Genomic DNA, 17,689 nt, shown 5'->3' with positions numbered 1-17,689 from the left:
AAGAACCATTTAAAAAATTTAGTTTGTTGAGCTGCAAGCATTTGTTTACTATGTACTTTTTATATACTTCTCACAAGCCTTGGGCTCAAGGTTCTCCAAACATAATGGCTAGGGTGCCTGTGTGGGAGAGGGTTGTTGTTCTTCAGTTGCTCAGTGGTGTCCAGCTCTTTGTGACCCCATGGACTGCAGCACGCCAGGCTTCCCTGTCTTCCACTATCTCCTGGAGTTTGCTCAAATTTATGTCCATTGAGTCAGAGAGGGTTGTAAAAATGTGGAGTTCCTTGCTCTTACTATGAGTAGTGTTCTGAGTAAACTACCAAGGTACCTTCAAGAATGGATTCTATAATACCCTATTAACACTTGCTCTTCTGTTTTTTACCTGATATTTATACTAATGAACTGCTTGGTGAGTGCCGGGGAAGTATCATGATGCCTGAGCATGTCTTGTGAGTTTAAAGGTGGTCCTCATGTCAGCACCAACCAGGGCTCAGATCTCAGACAGGGAGGGGGCTATCTCAAAGCCTGTGCATCCCACTGCCCTAGATCAATAGAGAACCAGACCCAAAGTATCCATGAGGGAGGCTTGTCTTTAGATGAACATCCTTGGAGACAAAAATTCTCTATTATTTTAGTGGTCTCTTTCCATATGGCAAGAGAAACTACTTTTTCTGAATTTTACAGCATAATAAATAAAGATTTGGGGGAGAAAGAATAAGAAGACAAAGGATATTTTACACATTCCACTGGGTGTATCATTAGCGGGCATTTTGTCCATAGAAAGGGTCATCTTTAAGATCTGAGGGAAGAGACGCTATTGCGGCTTCTTTATTATATTGCTAACTCTCCCCAAAACTAAGATATGGGGAAAGTTTTTATGTGTGGGGACAGCAGGACCAATACTCTGAATATTTTTAAATTAAATTTTGAAGTTCAGTTTAAAGAAGAGAATATTAGAATATTATGAACAAAAACTTCCTAATAGGCACCGTTTTTCATCTTTTCAATGTTGGCAAGTTTTGCATTCATTTAACCTTCAGCTATTGATCATTTATCCCAATAAAGAGACAAACTAGACTTGTTTTTGAACTAAATTACAGAGCTTATATGGAAAAATAAGCAAGAATACTTAGAAACTACTGAAAGAGTAATGGGGAAGGTGAAACTAGACTTATCATTAAAATATATTCTAGGGGCTTCCTCAGTGACTCAGTGATGGAGAATCTGTCTACCAATGAGAGAAACATGGGTTTGATCCCTGGTCCAGGAAGATCCCACATGCCAAAGAACAACTAAGCTGATAAGCTACAGCTACTGAGCCTGTGCTCTAGAGCCTGGGAACTGCAACCACTGAGCCCATTTGCCACAGCTCTGAAGCCCTCATTCCCTAGAACCCGTGCTTCACAGCAAGAGAAGCCAATGCAATGAGAAGCCCTCACAACACAACTAGAGAGTAGCCCCCACTCTCCACAACGAGAGAAAAGCCCTGCAGCAGTGAAGGCCAGCACAGCCAAAAATAAACAAATAAAATATTATATATATATATATTCTCTAAAGCATATTAATTAAAACAGCATGACTAGGCAGAGAGAGTAATAGAGCAGAATAGAAAGAGTTAAACTAGAATTGTTTAATGGAATTTGGTATATGATGAAGGTGACCTTTTAAATCATAAGGAAAAAGATTAGTAAAAAACTGATGGGAAAACTGGGTAGCCATCTAAAAACTTTATATCCAACACAATAAAGTAAAACCAGATGAGTCACAGATATAATATAAAAAATGAAACCATAAAGTACTGAAAGAAGTTCTGAGAATTTAAAGAATTTCTAATTTTGGAATGGAAAGTCATGATCTGTATGACAAAATCCGGAAGTCATAAGAGACGAGTTTGACTACATAAAATCAATGTATTTCTGTATAGCATAAACAAAGTGAAAAGATAAATGACAACCTGGGGGGGAAAATTGCCACTTTTGCTACAGATAAAAGTTTATTTCTTTAATATACAGTGAGCTCCTACAAATCAATAAGAAAAGACCACCAGCCCAATAGGAAAAAGGGCAAAATGTGGAGAGTTTACAGACAAAAAATACAATGACTCCTAAGTAAATAAATCTATACTAAAAATATGATCAAACTCATTTATGGTATGGAAAATACACATTAAAACTATAATGAGATAGATTTTGCACCATCATATTAGCAACATTCAAGAAGTTTGATAATAGCTTGTCTTGGTAAGAGTATAGAGGAAGAGGTACCTCAGCCATTGCTGGTGGAAATATAAATTGGTTCAAACTCCACAGAGAGGAAGTTGGCAATATCTATCAAAATTCCAAATGCCCATATGCCAAGTGCCCAGTTATTCCACGTCTAGGTATTTATTTTACAAATAAAGTATGACGATGATACATTTACAACGATATTTATAGCACTCTGTTAACAATAGCAAATTATTAGAAACAACATCAGTGTTCAGAAATAATAGTTATTGATTAAATAATTCATTTTACATCTTTAAAACCTAATATTCTGCAGCAATCAAAACTAATGAGATAGCTGCTGTCTGGACATGAAAAAGGAGTAATCTCAAAAATATATTAAGTGTAAAAAAATAAGGTATGGAGCAGGATAGACATTCATATATGTATATATATACACATATACACATATATACATGTGTATGTGTATATCCATATGTGCATTATACACCAACTATATCTAAATAAAAGAAAAAACTAAAAAAACACTATATTCCTGCTTTTACATAGATTGTCTTTGGATGAAATTGGGTAACAGTGGTTGCCCTGAGGGAGAAGACCTGGGTGACCGGGGGACAGAAGTGTGAGGGAGGACTTCTTCTCTCTAATACTTTTGTGCCTTTTGAATTTTGTTCACTGGGCATGTGTCAACTATTTAACACTAAAATATTTTATTTAAAATTTTAACAGGCACTGATAATAGAATTAGCAACCTTTGATCGTGTATTAGAATTACTCAATAGCAAGTCATTTCATTGTTCATAAAGCTCACGGGTACAGGATAAAAAAGAGAAATACTCATTTCATAAAGATCAAAATAATTTAGTGCTTTGCTACCATAATTCAACAATTATCTCAGTACTTTAATGCACAGCATGCTAATGTGTGTAAGCCTCCCTCCCTCTCCCCCATCCACATTCCAATAAGGGCCGACTACTCATTGATTCTAAACATTTCCTCTGAAAAGCGATCAATGTCCCCTGCCTGGCCATTAAATGGATTTTGAAAAACTCTTCAATCCGTATCAGTCTCATATCCTTATTTAGTTCCTCAAATTTGCCCTCAGCTGGGAATTGTGCAGGCGACTGTGATTCTGTTGTGTTCACCACTCATTTGAAGGGCCCCATCCATCATCATTTCTAGGCCTTTTCTGATGCAATGTAGCTTGTTCTTTGTCTTTCTTAAAAACTGAACGGCTGTTAAATTATCCATTTATCTTCTTTCAGATTTTCTGTTCAGTTTCTCAGGCCCTCTCAGGGCTGTCTTTTCTACCTTGTTTGCTGACTTTTCATTCCATTTCCCCTGTTCTTAGAGACATCTTGGTCCACCATGCTGTCCTTCAAAACAAACTCCCTGCTTCCATCTGCTTGCTGTGTGTTTGAAATCTGCATCATTACTCAGACAGATATGCTTTTTAAACTTTGTTCCTTTAGGACAGCTTTGAAAACTTGGCAATAATATGCTTCAAATTTTATATGTAGGTAGCAGAGTGTATCAGGACAAACCCTACACCGAAGGTCAAAGTCTTGGTTTCTAAACCTAGCTTTGCCACCATCAAGTCAGGTCACAAGAGAACTTTCAGGGTTTCACTCCCCTACAGATGATTGGCAAATTTGCTTCTAGGCAAGCATTTCAGTATGACAATAGTGTGTTGCTTCCATTTCAGGTGACTCAGTAAGGACCTGAGGTTTGTACATCAATGCCTGCATACACAGCCTCTCAGGTGGCAACAAGGTTCTATCAACCAGAAGCCCAGATTTGAAGGCTGAAAAAAAATCTAAGCTCTGTTACTTAATATCTGTGTACTCTTGGACATGTTATAGGAACTCTCTAGCTTCAGTTTTCACATCTGAAAGGGGGGTGGTAGTAGAATCTACCTTGATACTGCTAAGAAAGTTAAATCAATGTTGATTAGAAATGCTAAAGTTTCCCACTGGGCAGCTCAGGAGTAGTGGGTTATATCAGGCATGCAAAATCTTCATAGCAGCTTTGTGATAACGCATCCCTTCCCCATCCTTGGTATTGCTAAGAAAATTTAATCAGACTTGAAACGTCAATCTAGTGCCTGGCACACAAGAAGTGTCCAGGAAATGTTATTGTTATAGATTCACTATATCTCGGTGAGACCCACAGTTTGCTATTTTTTTATCCAAAGTTCCAACTGAGGCTACTGAGGCTTAGAGATGCTATTAATGCTAATAACAAGAATAACGCTCATATGTGTGGAGGGCTTTAGCATGTACAGTTTACTTTTCCACAAGTATTTCCACAAATCCCATCTCCCTTGGTTCAGACTCTTGGAAAGGTTAATATTAACTATCATCAATTCCATTTACTCCAAAAAGAAAGTCACTTTGTAAGGCCAAATGCCATAGAAATGTAGCACAGGGAGTTATTAATACTTTCACAGTCAAGCCTAAAAGCCCGGGGTGATCACCATGAAAATAGTATGGAGGATAAGAATTTGTAGGTTTCACTATAAGTAAGGAGGGGGGATTTATAAAAATATTCAGCCTTTGTTGTTCATCTTTTCTCTTTACCCTCTGCCTCCTTCTTCTCTGTACATCTCTGTTGCTGTCCTTCTTGTGTCATATTAGGTTTTTCAGCTGCTCAGACCATCTGTAGCTTGATCATAGGTGACATGTGAAGTCAGGGACTTGGAGAATCATTCTTCCTCTTCTGTTATTTTCTGGTTCTGTGGCTTAGCCCTTCCTTTGCTGGTGGGAGGCATCCATTCGCTGAAGCTCCCCCTAATTCATTGGGATGATTCTGAGCAGCAAGTATAACCTCCCTAGCTTCTCAGCCATGAAATAAAGATGGAAATGCTAAAGCCCGCCACAGGACAGCTCAGGAATGGTGGGTTATGTCAGGCAACGCGAAAGCACGCGATGCTGGGGAAATGCAAGATCTTCCTAACAGCTTTGCAATAACCCATTCCTTCCCCATCCTGTTGCTATGCTGGCTGTGTTGCTGATGGAGGCAGCCCCCAGGGGTCTCACGGCAGGCAGCTGAGTCACAACCTAGAGATCCCTGCTCTAGCCGGGGCAAGGCGGAGGTTGGGGGCATGCAGTGTGTGAAGGCATTACGGCAGAGTAACAGACACAGGGAATGCAAATGAGAATAATGTGCTAACAACAGAAAATGCAGCGGGCCCTGGAGACCGGGATATCTACCTCCTGGGGGCAGCTTGTCACCTGAGCAGATTGCTGCAGTCAGAGAAGGACTTGCTGGAGAGAAGAAGGAAGGGTGGGCCTGGCAGAGGCAGCTGTGTGGGCAAAGACACGGGCATGGACTATGAGTAGGGGAGTAAAAAAGCAAAGACATCACTTTGCCAACAAAGGTCCATACAGTCAAGGTTATGGTTTTTCCAGTAGTCACGTATGGATGTGCGAGCTGGACAATAAGAAAGGCAGAGTGCCGGAGAATTGATGCTTTCGAACTGTGGTGCTGGAGAAGACTCTTGAGAGTCCCCTGGACAGCCAGGAGATCAAGCCAGTCAATCTTAAAGGAAATCAACCCTGAATACTCTTTGGAGGGACTGATGCTGAAGCTCCAATACTTTGGCCACCTGATGCGAAGGGCCGACTCATTGGAAAAGACCCTGATGCTGGGAAAGATTGAAGGCAGAAGGAGAAGAGGGCGACAGAATTGGGTGGCATCCCCGATTCAATGAACATGAACTTGGACAAGCTCCAGGAGATGGTGAGGGACAGGGAAACCTAGCGTGCTGCAGGCCATGGGGTCACGAAGAGTCGGACACAACTTGGTGACTGAACAACAACACCAGTGGTGGGTGTGTCAAGAGCAGAGGGCTCAAGGGTGGAGGGAGAGGAGGTGAGCCTGGGCAGGTCAATGTGCCAGCTTAGATTTTTTCTTCTCTGATGGGAAGGGAGGATCTGAAGGGCCCACAGTCAGATTTCCCCAGGAAGATAAGGCTGGTGTTACGGTGGAGGATGGAATCTAGGGGGTGAGAGTGGGGAGGGGCTGTGAGCCTGACAAGGTCTGAGTGGAGGCCACTGGCAGTGGGGCAGAGTCAGGAGAGCCCAGGATAGGAGGTCCCAGGGGAGGAGAAAATCATGACATAGCAACTAGAAAGTACTGGAGAAGGAAAAAATCAGGCATTAGGTCCTGTTTTATAACATATTTGTCTTTTTGATGATAGTAGAGGCTTTCTGAAGTTGTGTTTTGTTTTTTGCATCTCCTGTATGCTCTGAAATCCTTTTTCATTAAGTGTTTTGATTCACTTCCATTCCTTCACATTGGAAGCTCTTTTCAAACATGCTGTGGCCCTAATCTGTTGGCACATATTTAAGCACGCAGCACTGAAAGACTTGTTCTGGGCAGTGAGTAAAGTCGGGCGTGGGACATGCTGTGGCCCTAATCTGTTGGCACATATTTAAGCACGCAGCACTGAAAGACTTGTTCTGGGCAGTGAGTAAAGTCGGGCGTGGGAGCAGGAGAGGCTGTGATCATTGCTGGTGGGGGTGGCGGGGGGCTTCATCTTAAGGGCGTTCTGCAGGGAGCCAAAACTCTCATTGAGGGAATCCCAAGTGCAAATACATACAGGTCTTCTCTCTGCGGCTGTTCTCCTTCCCTGAAGAGGAATCCTACTTTTCTGCCTCTGGGGCTATCTGGCCTCTGGCATCTCGAGTGCAAAGTAGTGGTGGGGAGGTATGGGGAGGCCTCCTGGAGTCATTCCACAGACTTCTAATTTCAGTCACAGGTTCTCCCAGTTAGTACTCTGAGAGAAGAGCCCTCTGGTCTCCTGAGTTGGCAGCAGCTGCAAAGGCTATTTACCTGGCTGTGTGGAGAGTAGGAGACTCCAGGGACCCCATTTCCAACCTCTCTTTGTTTCCAGGCTTAAGCCTCAGTCTCTTTACTATGGATAGAATTGTGACACACACCCTCCCTTCAAAAAAAACAGAGAGATGTTGAATTCCTAACCCTGGTACTTGGGAATGTGACCATATTTGAAAATAGAGTCATTGCAGATGCTATCAGGGGCTTCCCAGGTAGCTCAGTGGTAAAGTATCCACCTGCCACTGCAGGAGACACAGGAGACGTGGGTTCAATCCCTGGGTGGAGAAGATCCCCTGGAGTAGGAAATGGCATCTCACTCCAGTATTCTTGCCTGGAGAATCCTACGGACAGAGGAGCCTGGTGGGCTATAGTTCACAAGGTCGTAAACAGTCAGCTACAATTGAGCAACTGAGTATGCACACACAGATGTTAACAAGTTAAGACAAAGACGTACTGTATTAGGGTGGGCCCGAAATCCAGCGGCTGGTGTCCTTATAAGGTCATATGAAGACACAGGGACACAGAGACGTGGGAGAATGTCATGTGAAGACAGAGGTGGATATGGAAGTGACACAGCTACATACCAAGGAATGCCAAGGGCTCCAGAAGCCAGGAGAGAGGTATGGAATGGATTCTCTTGCAGAGCTGCCAGAAAGAACCAGCCCTGCTGACCCCTTCATTTCTGACTTCTAGTCTCCAGAACTGTGAAAGAGTAGATTTCTGGTGTGTTAAGCCAGTCAGTTTCTTGTATTTTGCTAGGCAGCAGTAGGAAATTAATAGACTCCCTCTCGGCTGAACTTGGACCCTTGACATCCTGAGCCTACTCTTTCTGAAAGACAGATCAGTTCTCTTCCTATTTATGTCCCCTTCTGCAGACATTCTGGGACATAACTTCCTTTCCAGCCTCCAATTTTGAGGATACTTTATGCCCTCTTACATTCTATTGTCTTTGAGAATTTATATCTTTTTTTTTTAAAGAAATGCAACATTACTATTTCTAACTACACTTAATAGCATTAAATAAGTCAATAAAATATTGAACAAAAGTGCTCATTTTATAATTATCTCAATTAGCAAAAACAACAAAACAACCAAAAAAAGTAGGAAATGGTTGAATAAATGGTGACAAGTCACTCTTTGGAATTCTAGGCTGCCATTTCAAAGGATAATATGAAAACTATGTTAGGCATTTGGAAACACATTTTGAAGTTTATATTAAGTGGCTAGAGCAGAATACACTGGCGTTCCTGGATGAAAATGTGTTTGCATATGGACAACAGCATGAGGGGGCATCACAGGAAGAAGAGAACGTGAGTCCTAACTTATCCCCACAGTCTGCTCTTGAGGATTTAGGTATTCTCTGAGGCCATATATATTTTCTCTCCTGATACCCTCGATTTCCTTCTGGGTCCTCAACAGCAAGTTGTTAACATCCTTACTTACAGACTGTTTAAATCACCGTAGGCTTTTTCTATCATGCTCCTTAAAATTCTTCCAGCCTCTTTCCATTTCCCAAGAATATTTATATCTTTAAAAATTGCCAAAAAAATTTTTTTCCTTTGTTATTTTATTAATGGAATTCTCAGAAGGATGTGGAATGAACTAGGGAGGTCAATTGCCATTGTTAATTGGCAACATCAACTCAGTTGCAGATGAAAGTACTTGGTCAAGGACAACTTGACATAAAATCTTTCTGAGAAAGTACTTCTCTGGTAACCAGCTAAATAGAACCTATTAGCTCATTCAACACTCTAGGAACTGCTCTCTCTAGAATCTCTACTCAGCTCCTTGTATCCTCCCCTCTGAAGAACTCAAGAGTTTTATTTTGTAAATGGGAGGTACAGCACTGCTGGACAAAAATGGAATCACTTTCACTTCCTCGAGGCATTGTGGTGGGAAAAAGCAGCAAAATAAGGCCGAGAGGACTTGGCTTTGAAATTTTGGCTCTGCTGTGTACTAACCGCTTCACTCTGGTTAAATCCGTTAGTTTCTGTAGGTTTTCATTTCCTCATATATAAAACTTAGGCCATAGATATTATAGGATCCAGAATGAAGTATTTTCTTCCTTCACAGAGTTGGGGTCAAATTACATTGTGTATGTAAAAGCAACTTGTAAACTTTAAAATTTAAGTCCTTATCCAGTGGCCACTAGAGTCAGTATTCAACAGGTGTCTGCCTGCTGAGATAGTATATACAGGGACACCTTTGTATCTTTCTGGACTTTAATACTGAAATTCTTTTCCAAAAGCTTAGTCTGATAGACATCTTTAACTTTGTTTTAGACACTGCCTAACAGACTCAACATTTTAAATTATCATCTATAATGAAAAACAGTGAGCACGGCAGTTGGGCCGCCATGTTCACTGTACATGAGGTTGAGAGCCTGGCTCCCTCTGATCACACTGTCATTTAGCATCTGCTTGCTAAGATGAGGCAATGTGCCCTGAGTGATTTATTTAATATTTTACAGCTGCAGCTCTGATAACTAAATATAAGAGTAGTGAGAGCTGAGGATCCAGATATTGCCTCCTTGAATTCTCTTAGGAAACATTTCAAATAATATAGAGGATTCTGTTTGGCAACAGCATAATGAGAATGCTTTATGTTTCTCTCATGCCTCACTTCCCAGGAGCAAAAACAATGCTGACCCTTCAAATGAACATTAAATTGCAGAAATTTTGGAGAGGCACCCTTAGAATGCAAACATCAATCTATAAAAGAGGACTTGATTCATTTCCTAGTGAAAAATGAAAGTTTTCTTCTCTTTCTCCCTCTTTCCCACCCCACCCTTTTTTCTTTCCTCCCTCCCTCACTCCCTCCCTCTCTCTTTTCCTCCCTTACTTTCTTCCTTCTTTCCATTTTCTTCTTAAGAGAAGAGAGGCCATGAAGAAGAGGGAAATCAGCATTTAAAATATGCTTTCTAGAGGAACCGGAAAGTAACTTAAGACAACATTCCAAGCCTTGTATGGACTTGGGGTTAAGTGATTTTTAGCTTCATAAGTTCAAAGCAGAAACACTTTTAAAAAGAGTTATTTATGCTGGTCAGCTGGATAGGGAGAATTAGATCTTATCTTAAATTCTACCCTCAAAAGCCTTATTAGGGAGTGTATTACAACTTTTTTTTTTTTTTACCAGATTCCAGCATTTTAATATAGATTCATGATGGCAGTTTTGGCCTTATAAAATGCATATGAATAGAAATTGAGTCCTACTGTATAAATAAAAGGTTTTTAAAAGCTATATGAAATAAATCAAAGTCCATTTTGTTTACAAGAAAATGTACACAGAGCTGGTTGCTTTATCAAATCATAGTCATTTTTTGGAGGTGGAAGACTTTCTCCAAAATCAAATAGTCTGGCATGTCAGGTATTCAGGAAGACCCGTGAGATGTAGCCAAAGGTGTGTGATGCCTTCACTGGCCACATACCATGCCTGATGCAGGGAGTGACATGAACTTGAATGTTCTTCTAATAATGAGCCCTCTCGGCTATTCAGCACTTTGTCCTGCAGAGCACATTGCTATTTCACGTTTGTATTGATAACTGTCAGGCACTGGAGGATCTGAAAAGTCTTCTAAGTCAATGGAAAGTTATATTTTAATCATGATAATTTAGTGTTTTATTGTATTGTAATTTCATGAAATTGTACGTATATATATAACTTCTTGAAATCTGTGTACATGTGTTAGCTCTCCCTATTAACTTGGATATTAACATAACTATATTTTCAGCCAATGCTGGAAGAAAAGAAAATTTTATGTATTTCCTAGTTGAAAAAGTTAAAGCTCTGAAAAATTCATGGCTATAAACTGGTCTTTTTACACTAGAATTAAGGGCCAATTCAACCATGATGAGAACCAAACCATTCTCTAAAAAGATAGCATAGGCCATATACTTCAGATTATGGGCAGGAATATAGCAGTGCACACTCTGATGAAAGGTTTTATGTATTTATAGATGATAATTTAAAATGACACTATAATCCTACTTCATACATTCCACTGCTTATTAATTCTGTGGTCCCGCATTGCATTATTTACTCTTCTGTTTCTTCACTCGTTTATTCAACTGATAGCAGTTTGAATATACTGGGCACTGTTCTGGGAACCAGGAATATGATGGTTCCAGGAAACTAATCTAATGCGGAAGAAAAAGAGAAAAGACAGACAGAAAGATGACCACAACACAAAGTGTTACATGTAGTTATGAAGAGATGGGTAGAGTGCGGTAGTCATGCTGAGGGGAGTAAAGCTTTCTCAGAGGAGGGGACAGTTTGGGATGATTTCTTCCAGACAAAAAGAAGAGGGAGGGAGGGATAAGCAAAGACAAAGGGAGACAGTTGAGAGGGTTTGTGAGTCCTGTGCTTTGGGGCAAAAAGTGCCTGGGTGACATGACATGAGGTCAATAGGCAGGGGCCTCAGAATGAGAGGGCTAACCCAGGAGTCTGGGAGGTATCTTATAGATGGTGGTAGTAACCTGAGGTTTTTAAGCAGGAGAATACCATGATATAGTGGGGTGTTTTTTGTTGTTGTTGCTGTTTTTTTAAATGAAGATCATTTGGCAAAAGTTTGGAAGACAGTGTATAAACTACATAAAACTGACACATTTGAATGACCTAGACAGCATATTGAAAAGCAGAGACATTACTTTGTCAACAAAGTTCCGTCTAGTCAAGGCTATGGTTTTTCCAGTGGTCATGTATGAATGTGAGAGTTGGACTATAAAGAAAGCTGAGCACCGAAGAATTGATATTTTTGAACTGTGGTGTTGGAGAAGACTCTTGAGAGACCCTTGGACTGCAAGGAGATCCAACCAGTCCATCCTAAAGGAAATGAGTCCTGAATATTCATTGGAAAGACTGATGTTGAAGCTGAAACTCCAATCCTTTGGCCACCTGATGCGAAGAGTTGACTCATTTGAAAAAACACTGATTCTGGGAAAGATAGAGGGCAGGAGGAGAAGGACGACAGAGGATGAGATGGTTGGATGGCATCACCGACTCAATGGACATGGGTTTGGGTGGACTCTGGGAGTTGGTGATGGACGGGGAGGCCTGGCATGCTGCGGTTCATGGGGTCGCAAAGAGTCGGACATGACTGAGCGACTGAACTGAACTGATTTTCTCTTCCATTTGTATTTGACTAATAGTACATAGAAAACTTTGAACAGGTTTTACTATCAGCACTCAGACTGGATTATAGCATCAGATAGCATTGTCCTATATGTAACAAGGAGGAGAATTTGAAAATATCAAACCAATATATTTTTGTTCTACCTGAACCATGATGCCCATGGCTCCCCACCCATCAGCTCAGCAGACCTTCCTCCTCTCAGCAAGTGGTGGCTCCCTGCTAAAAACAGCAAGCTCTCATCACCCAGCTTTCAGAGAGAATAAGTCTCAGTGCTGGTTTTGTGTGGAGAGAAAAGTGATAGTGTTTGTGACCCCTGCCAGGCTCCTCCATCTATGGGATTCTCCAGGCAAGAATACTCGAGTGGGCGGCTATTCCCTTCTTGAGGAGATCTTCCCACCCAGGGATTGAACACTGGTCTCTTGTATTGCACACAGATTCTTTACCATCTGAGCCACAAAGGGGATTTCTAAATTCCGGAACTCTTATCTCTTAAGAACCAAGCCTGGCTAAAGCAGATCATCAAGTGTGACTACAAAGCTCTGGCATGGGGAGCATAGGGCAGACCATACAAGAAGAGTTCCCATCAGACTAGGAAAAGGAAATTCATAAACTTCCCACTCCCGTCATAGAGAAAGGAGAGGAGGAGAGAGGGAGAAGAGGAGAGAAAGAGGGAGGAGAGAGAGAGAGGGGCTGAAGGGGGGCATGAGATCAGATATGAGTGTCCTGGCTCCATGCTCCTTGGGGGTCAAACCCTGAAGATGAAGGGAAGTCTCATCTCTTGAATCTCAGAGCTCGATTCAGGAAAATGACAGAACTTTCCTAGAATGAGCGGGCACTACCCAGGTGGCATATTGGAAAGGACTGAGGAAGCTGCTGTGTGGACGGCAGGGTGAAGAGAAAGTAGCTGGGGTTTCCGCAGGGATTGAGTGATGACAGAGAACCAGCCGATGAGAGCTGACCAGGAAGCAGGTGGTGGCTCGCCATGGTCTGCACAGACCAGATCTGCGGCAGCCAGGGCCAGTGGTCAGACCCTGCACGAAGTGCTTCTGGCAGCCACCCCACAGTCCCAGAGGCCAACCCCGCACCACACCCAGAGCCCCGACCCCACAGGCAGCCGGGGCACTCGGTCCCTCTCACCCCCCAGTCACAGAACCGTGACAAGGACAGGTAAGCTCCCCTAGCACCTGGATGTCAGCTGGGGAGAAGGAATGATTCTGAGAACAATTCACATTTTAGCCTTCCCAAGGACTTGTTTCAAGCAGAAAGAACTGAGATGCTTTAAAATCAGTCCCTGAATACCCCCAATCCATCACCAGGAGACGGTGGAGCCAGATAAATTATAGAGAATATAGGAAGTTATTGTCTTCCCTCCCTCCTCTTCTTTCCTTCCTCTCTCCCTCCCACCTTTTCTTTCTTCCTGAGTTTTTGGAGTTATGTCATTCCACATATGTCCCCCACTTTGTAGAGACAAATAAGACGTTAGCCTTAACTATTCCTTTTTCTCATTCACAGGAATACTAAATGTCATAGAGAAAAACATTTATAAGAAACTGATTTGGGTCGTGTCCTACTTTTATTAAGTACGTGATAAAATTGTTCCCCTCTTTAACCACATTCCATTCCTTGTAGGCTTTTAAGAGGAGAGTTCTAACTAGTCAGTCTGCAGCTCACTACTTTTTTCTTTCTTTCTTTTAAAATTGAACACAAGGCATGGACCATCTGGGAAACATTGAGTTGTTTTTGAGGTGCATTTCTTGGTATCCAGAAACGTTGTCTTGGTGTAGCACCTTACTTCCTCTTTTCCAGTTTATCAATTCTAACTCCCAGGTTCTACAACTTGAACTGTATTTTAAAGATTTTTTTCCTCCCCTCTTTTCAGAGAGCATGTTAGTAATTGCATCAGGTGGAATGCATTTTCCAAAACAACCGTGACAAATGAAGGCAGAAAAAAAGTCAGAAGTTACTATAACCATAACTTCAGAAGCCCTGCCTGTTGCAGAAAGGCCTTGACATTCTCACAAAGAGGCAACACTCTTGCCAAAATATTCTTTTACAGGAGATCATTATTCCAGCTAGAACCTGGCCAGGTCAGGCTCTTTTTTTTGTTGTTGTTGTTGTTGATCAAATACTCCAAAATCAAGAGCCAGTTTGGGATGAGCTGCAAATCTGATTATGTTCATAACAAAAATTAAATCTCTCAACCCTTAACACACAGAAGATTTATAATGATTTATAGTGCATCATTGAAATTCTAGGTGCACTGAAGTTTGATTGAGTTGAGAATGAAGGGCAAAAACTTCCCCTGCTATTGCAAAGAGAGGCTCAGTGTGATGCTGCCACATCAGGTTTTCTGTTTATCCCTAAGGCTGGTGCAGCAATGACTTCAAAGTTTGATGGTGTCTGGGGTTTTTTTCATTCTTTTTTTTTTCTGTTTTTTCTTTCTCTAAAGAAGTTGAGCAGCAGGCTAATGGATCCCCAGCAGGGTGCAAAGACAGCGGAAGGCACGGGAATCAGATGTCAATGTGTTCCTCCGAGATACCCTGCTAGGACAGCTAACTCACCAGGGCTTTAGTCTTTTTTTGGTGAACGTGCTTTGATGGTTCCCTGCCCACTCTTGGCTTCCTATATGCTTCCTGATTAAAATGCTGTCACAGATAAATTATGACTTCTGGGACCATTTTCTATTTTTTTTTAAGGAAAAGTTTGGAAACATAAGGTTAAAAAGATGAGCAAGTTCTAGAGAATTTTATGTGCACATATAAACATATGTATATAAGCACATCACATCTCCCTACTGTAGAACCATCCATGGGTCTGGGACTATTCTCTGCATGTTCCTTCTCGACCCATTACTTTATGAGGTATGTTTATATATTTTCTGTCAGCCACTTTCAGTCAATCACTAGATTACTCTGGAAAGTTCCTGTTGAACAGATTTTGAGGGATTGGGGGGTTTTCATTGTTTTCCTTCAGCATAAGCACAAGTTCGGAATTGAAGTTGTCTCAGAGGTAAAAGTTTCCATTTGAAATGCAATGGACATTCAAAATCTGCCAGTGTACTTCTGTGGGCTTTAATACCAGACCATCTGACCTGTCTCTTGAGAAACCTGTATGCAGGTCAGGAAGCAACAGTTAGAACTGGACATGCAACAACAGACTGGTTCCAAATAGGAAAAGGAGTACGTCAAGGCTGTATATTGTCACCCTGCTTATTTAACTTATATGCAGAGTACATCATGAGAAGCGCTGGGCTAGAAGAAACACAAGCTGGAATCAAGATTGCCGGGAGAAATATCAATAACCTCAGATATGCAGATGACACCACCCTTATGGCAGAAAGTGAAGAAGAACTAAAGAGCCTCTTGATGAAAGTGAAACAGGAGAGTGAAAAAGTTGGCTTAAAGCTCAACGTTCAGAAAACTAAGATCATGGCATCTGGTCCCATCACTTCATGGGAAATAGATGGGGAAACAGTGGAAACAGTGTCAGACTTTATTTTTTTGGGCTCCAAAATCACTGCTGATGGTGATTGCAGCCGTGAAATTAAAAGACGCTTACTCCTTGGAAAGAAGGTTATGACCAATCTAGATAGCATATTTAAAAGCAGAGACATTACTTTGCCAGCAAAGGTCCGTCTAGTCAAGGCTATGGTTTTTCCAGTGGTCATGTATGGATGTGAGAGTTGGATGGTGAAGAAAGCTGAGTGCCGAAGAATTGATGCTTTTGAACTGTGGTGTTGGAAAAGACTCTTGAGAGTCCCTTGGACTGCAAGGAGATCCAACCAGTCCATCCTAAAGGAGATCAGTCCTAGGTGTTCATTGGAAGGACTGATGTTGAAGCTGAAACTCCAATACTTTGGCCACCTCATGAGAAGAGTTGACTCATTGGAAAAGACCCTAATGCTGGGAAGGATTGGGGGCAGGAGGAGAAGGGGATGACAGAGGATGAGATGGTTGGATGGCATCAACGACTTGATGGACATGGCTTTGGGTGAACTCCGGGAGTTGGTGATAGACAGGGAGGCCTGGCGTGCTGCAATTCATGGGGTCGCAAAGAGTCGGACACGACTGAGTGACTGAACTAAACTAAACTAAACCTAAGCACACAAATAAATGGCCCTTCAGGTACCACCAAGTATTAATAATCTACCCTTTGTTTGGAGAAGAGGCAAAACTCAGCAAACTGGAGTGGAAGTGGAAAGTGCTTCATCTATTTTGACTAAGCACAACCCTCTTAAGCTGATTTACCCAGTAGAAGTCAATGAAGTAAAAAAGCAGCCCTAGAACAATATCTGTATCTACTGCCAGCCTATATCTCCATCTTCACCTCCACAAGCCCCTTCCTGTCTTGGGCTGCACCCAGCAGCCTCAGCCACACAGTGCGTTTGGTTGGCTTCTCTCTTTGCTGGCCCTCATCTTTCCACATTGCTCTGACCTCAAGAAGGTTTCTGATCATGATGTACATATCTGTTTGCTTCAGGCTCTACGTGAGGTTTGTTGTCAACCAAACCTGCTCCACCTTGGGGTCAGGGCTCTGGCCATTAAAAGGTCTGATAGTTGCTCCTCCATATCATTTTGCCCTCTGCCCAGACTAACTCAGCAAAGCCACACTGCATTCTTATGTTCCATAACAAGGAAGATGATGTCATCTCTCACAGTTTGGGGTCCCTGTCAGCTGCATGCTTTCCCATTTGCCTTTATCCTCTCAGACTCTTTATTAGTGTACTTCCCCATTAAAATACCCAGACTGACCTTCCAGAAACAACCTGAATTCCTGCAGACATTTTGACATTTGACTAGCCTCACATTAGGGACCTTCCATGCTTGGTGAGTCATTTCCTCAAGATTTTGTGTCTTCATACTCATGGTGATTCCTCCCCACTGACTGATTCCATTTCCATTGTGGAGCATCAACAGTTAATGTGAGATTATCCAGTTAAATAATGAAAAACAACCAGGTGCTCAAGATGGGACAAAATAGGGATTCTCAAGGAGGGTAATTCAAGTCACTTTACAAAGTTTCAGTTGGAGGGCTTTTTGAAATGATTTCAAAATTAGATCAATTTATATATTCATATAAATATGTATTCATATGAATATATAAACTTATATATTAATGTCTATAAATTAATATATAAATATTATATATGCAAATTCTATATATGTAATTTATAAATATTATAAAGAATTTATATGAAATCCATGAGGTTTTTAAAAAATAAGTGATGAAAAAAGAGCATGACTTTCATGCTTTGTTCACTGAGAAGATACAGCAGCAGGTATGAATATGAACTTTTATAAACAGCTTGTTCCACATTCCTCTTTAGTTGCTGTGACTTTCCGCATTTGGTTTAGTAAGAAAAGATTGTGGGTGAATATCCAACAGAGGTGAAATGAGGCAGTAGAAAGGCTACTACAGCAAAACCAAGGCCACAGATGAGTGGGACACAATCTAATTTGGTGGGAGTGTCACTTGAACTTTCTATGTGTCAGTTTCC

At 41.5% G+C, this 17,689-nt stretch overlaps 2 protein-coding genes across 5 annotated transcripts in view; one reads left to right on the top strand and one right to left on the bottom strand.

Moving 5' to 3' along the window:
- Nucleotides 1-17,689, bottom strand: part of PDE11A (phosphodiesterase 11A) — a 403,729-nt gene that overhangs the window by 11,937 nt on the left and 374,103 nt on the right. The window lies entirely within an intron of this gene.
- On the top strand, nt 12,706-14,857 carry LOC145541893 (uncharacterized). The gene is made up of 2 exons (XM_081579627.1): nt 12,706-13,359; nt 14,642-14,857. Exons 1-2 carry the CDS (start codon nt 13,122-13,124, stop codon nt 14,737-14,739), a joined length of 336 nt encoding a protein of 111 aa, XP_081435753.1. The 5' UTR covers nt 12,706-13,121; the 3' UTR covers nt 14,740-14,857.

The sequence above is a fragment of the Giraffa tippelskirchi genome, chromosome 3, assembly GCF_054371585.1.
Source record: "Giraffa tippelskirchi isolate mGirTip1 chromosome 3, T2T-mGirTip1v1.2.pri, whole genome shotgun sequence".
Classification (NCBI taxonomy): Eukaryota; Metazoa; Chordata; class Mammalia; order Artiodactyla; family Giraffidae; genus Giraffa; species Giraffa tippelskirchi.
The sequence above is the reverse complement of the archived record's forward strand: the minus strand, read 5'-3'. Positions and strand labels throughout refer to the sequence as shown.

Bases quoted from the DNA above. Each gene is read 5' to 3' on its own strand.
- LOC145541893 (XM_081579627.1), top strand. From the start codon at position 13,122: ATGACAGAGAACCAGCCGATGAGAGCTGACCAGGAAGCAGGTGGTGGC. The intron at 13,360-14,641 runs GTAAGCTCCCCT...CTTTCTCTAAAG, and splicing joins CAGAACCGTGACAAGGACAG to AAGTTGAGCAGCAGGCTAAT.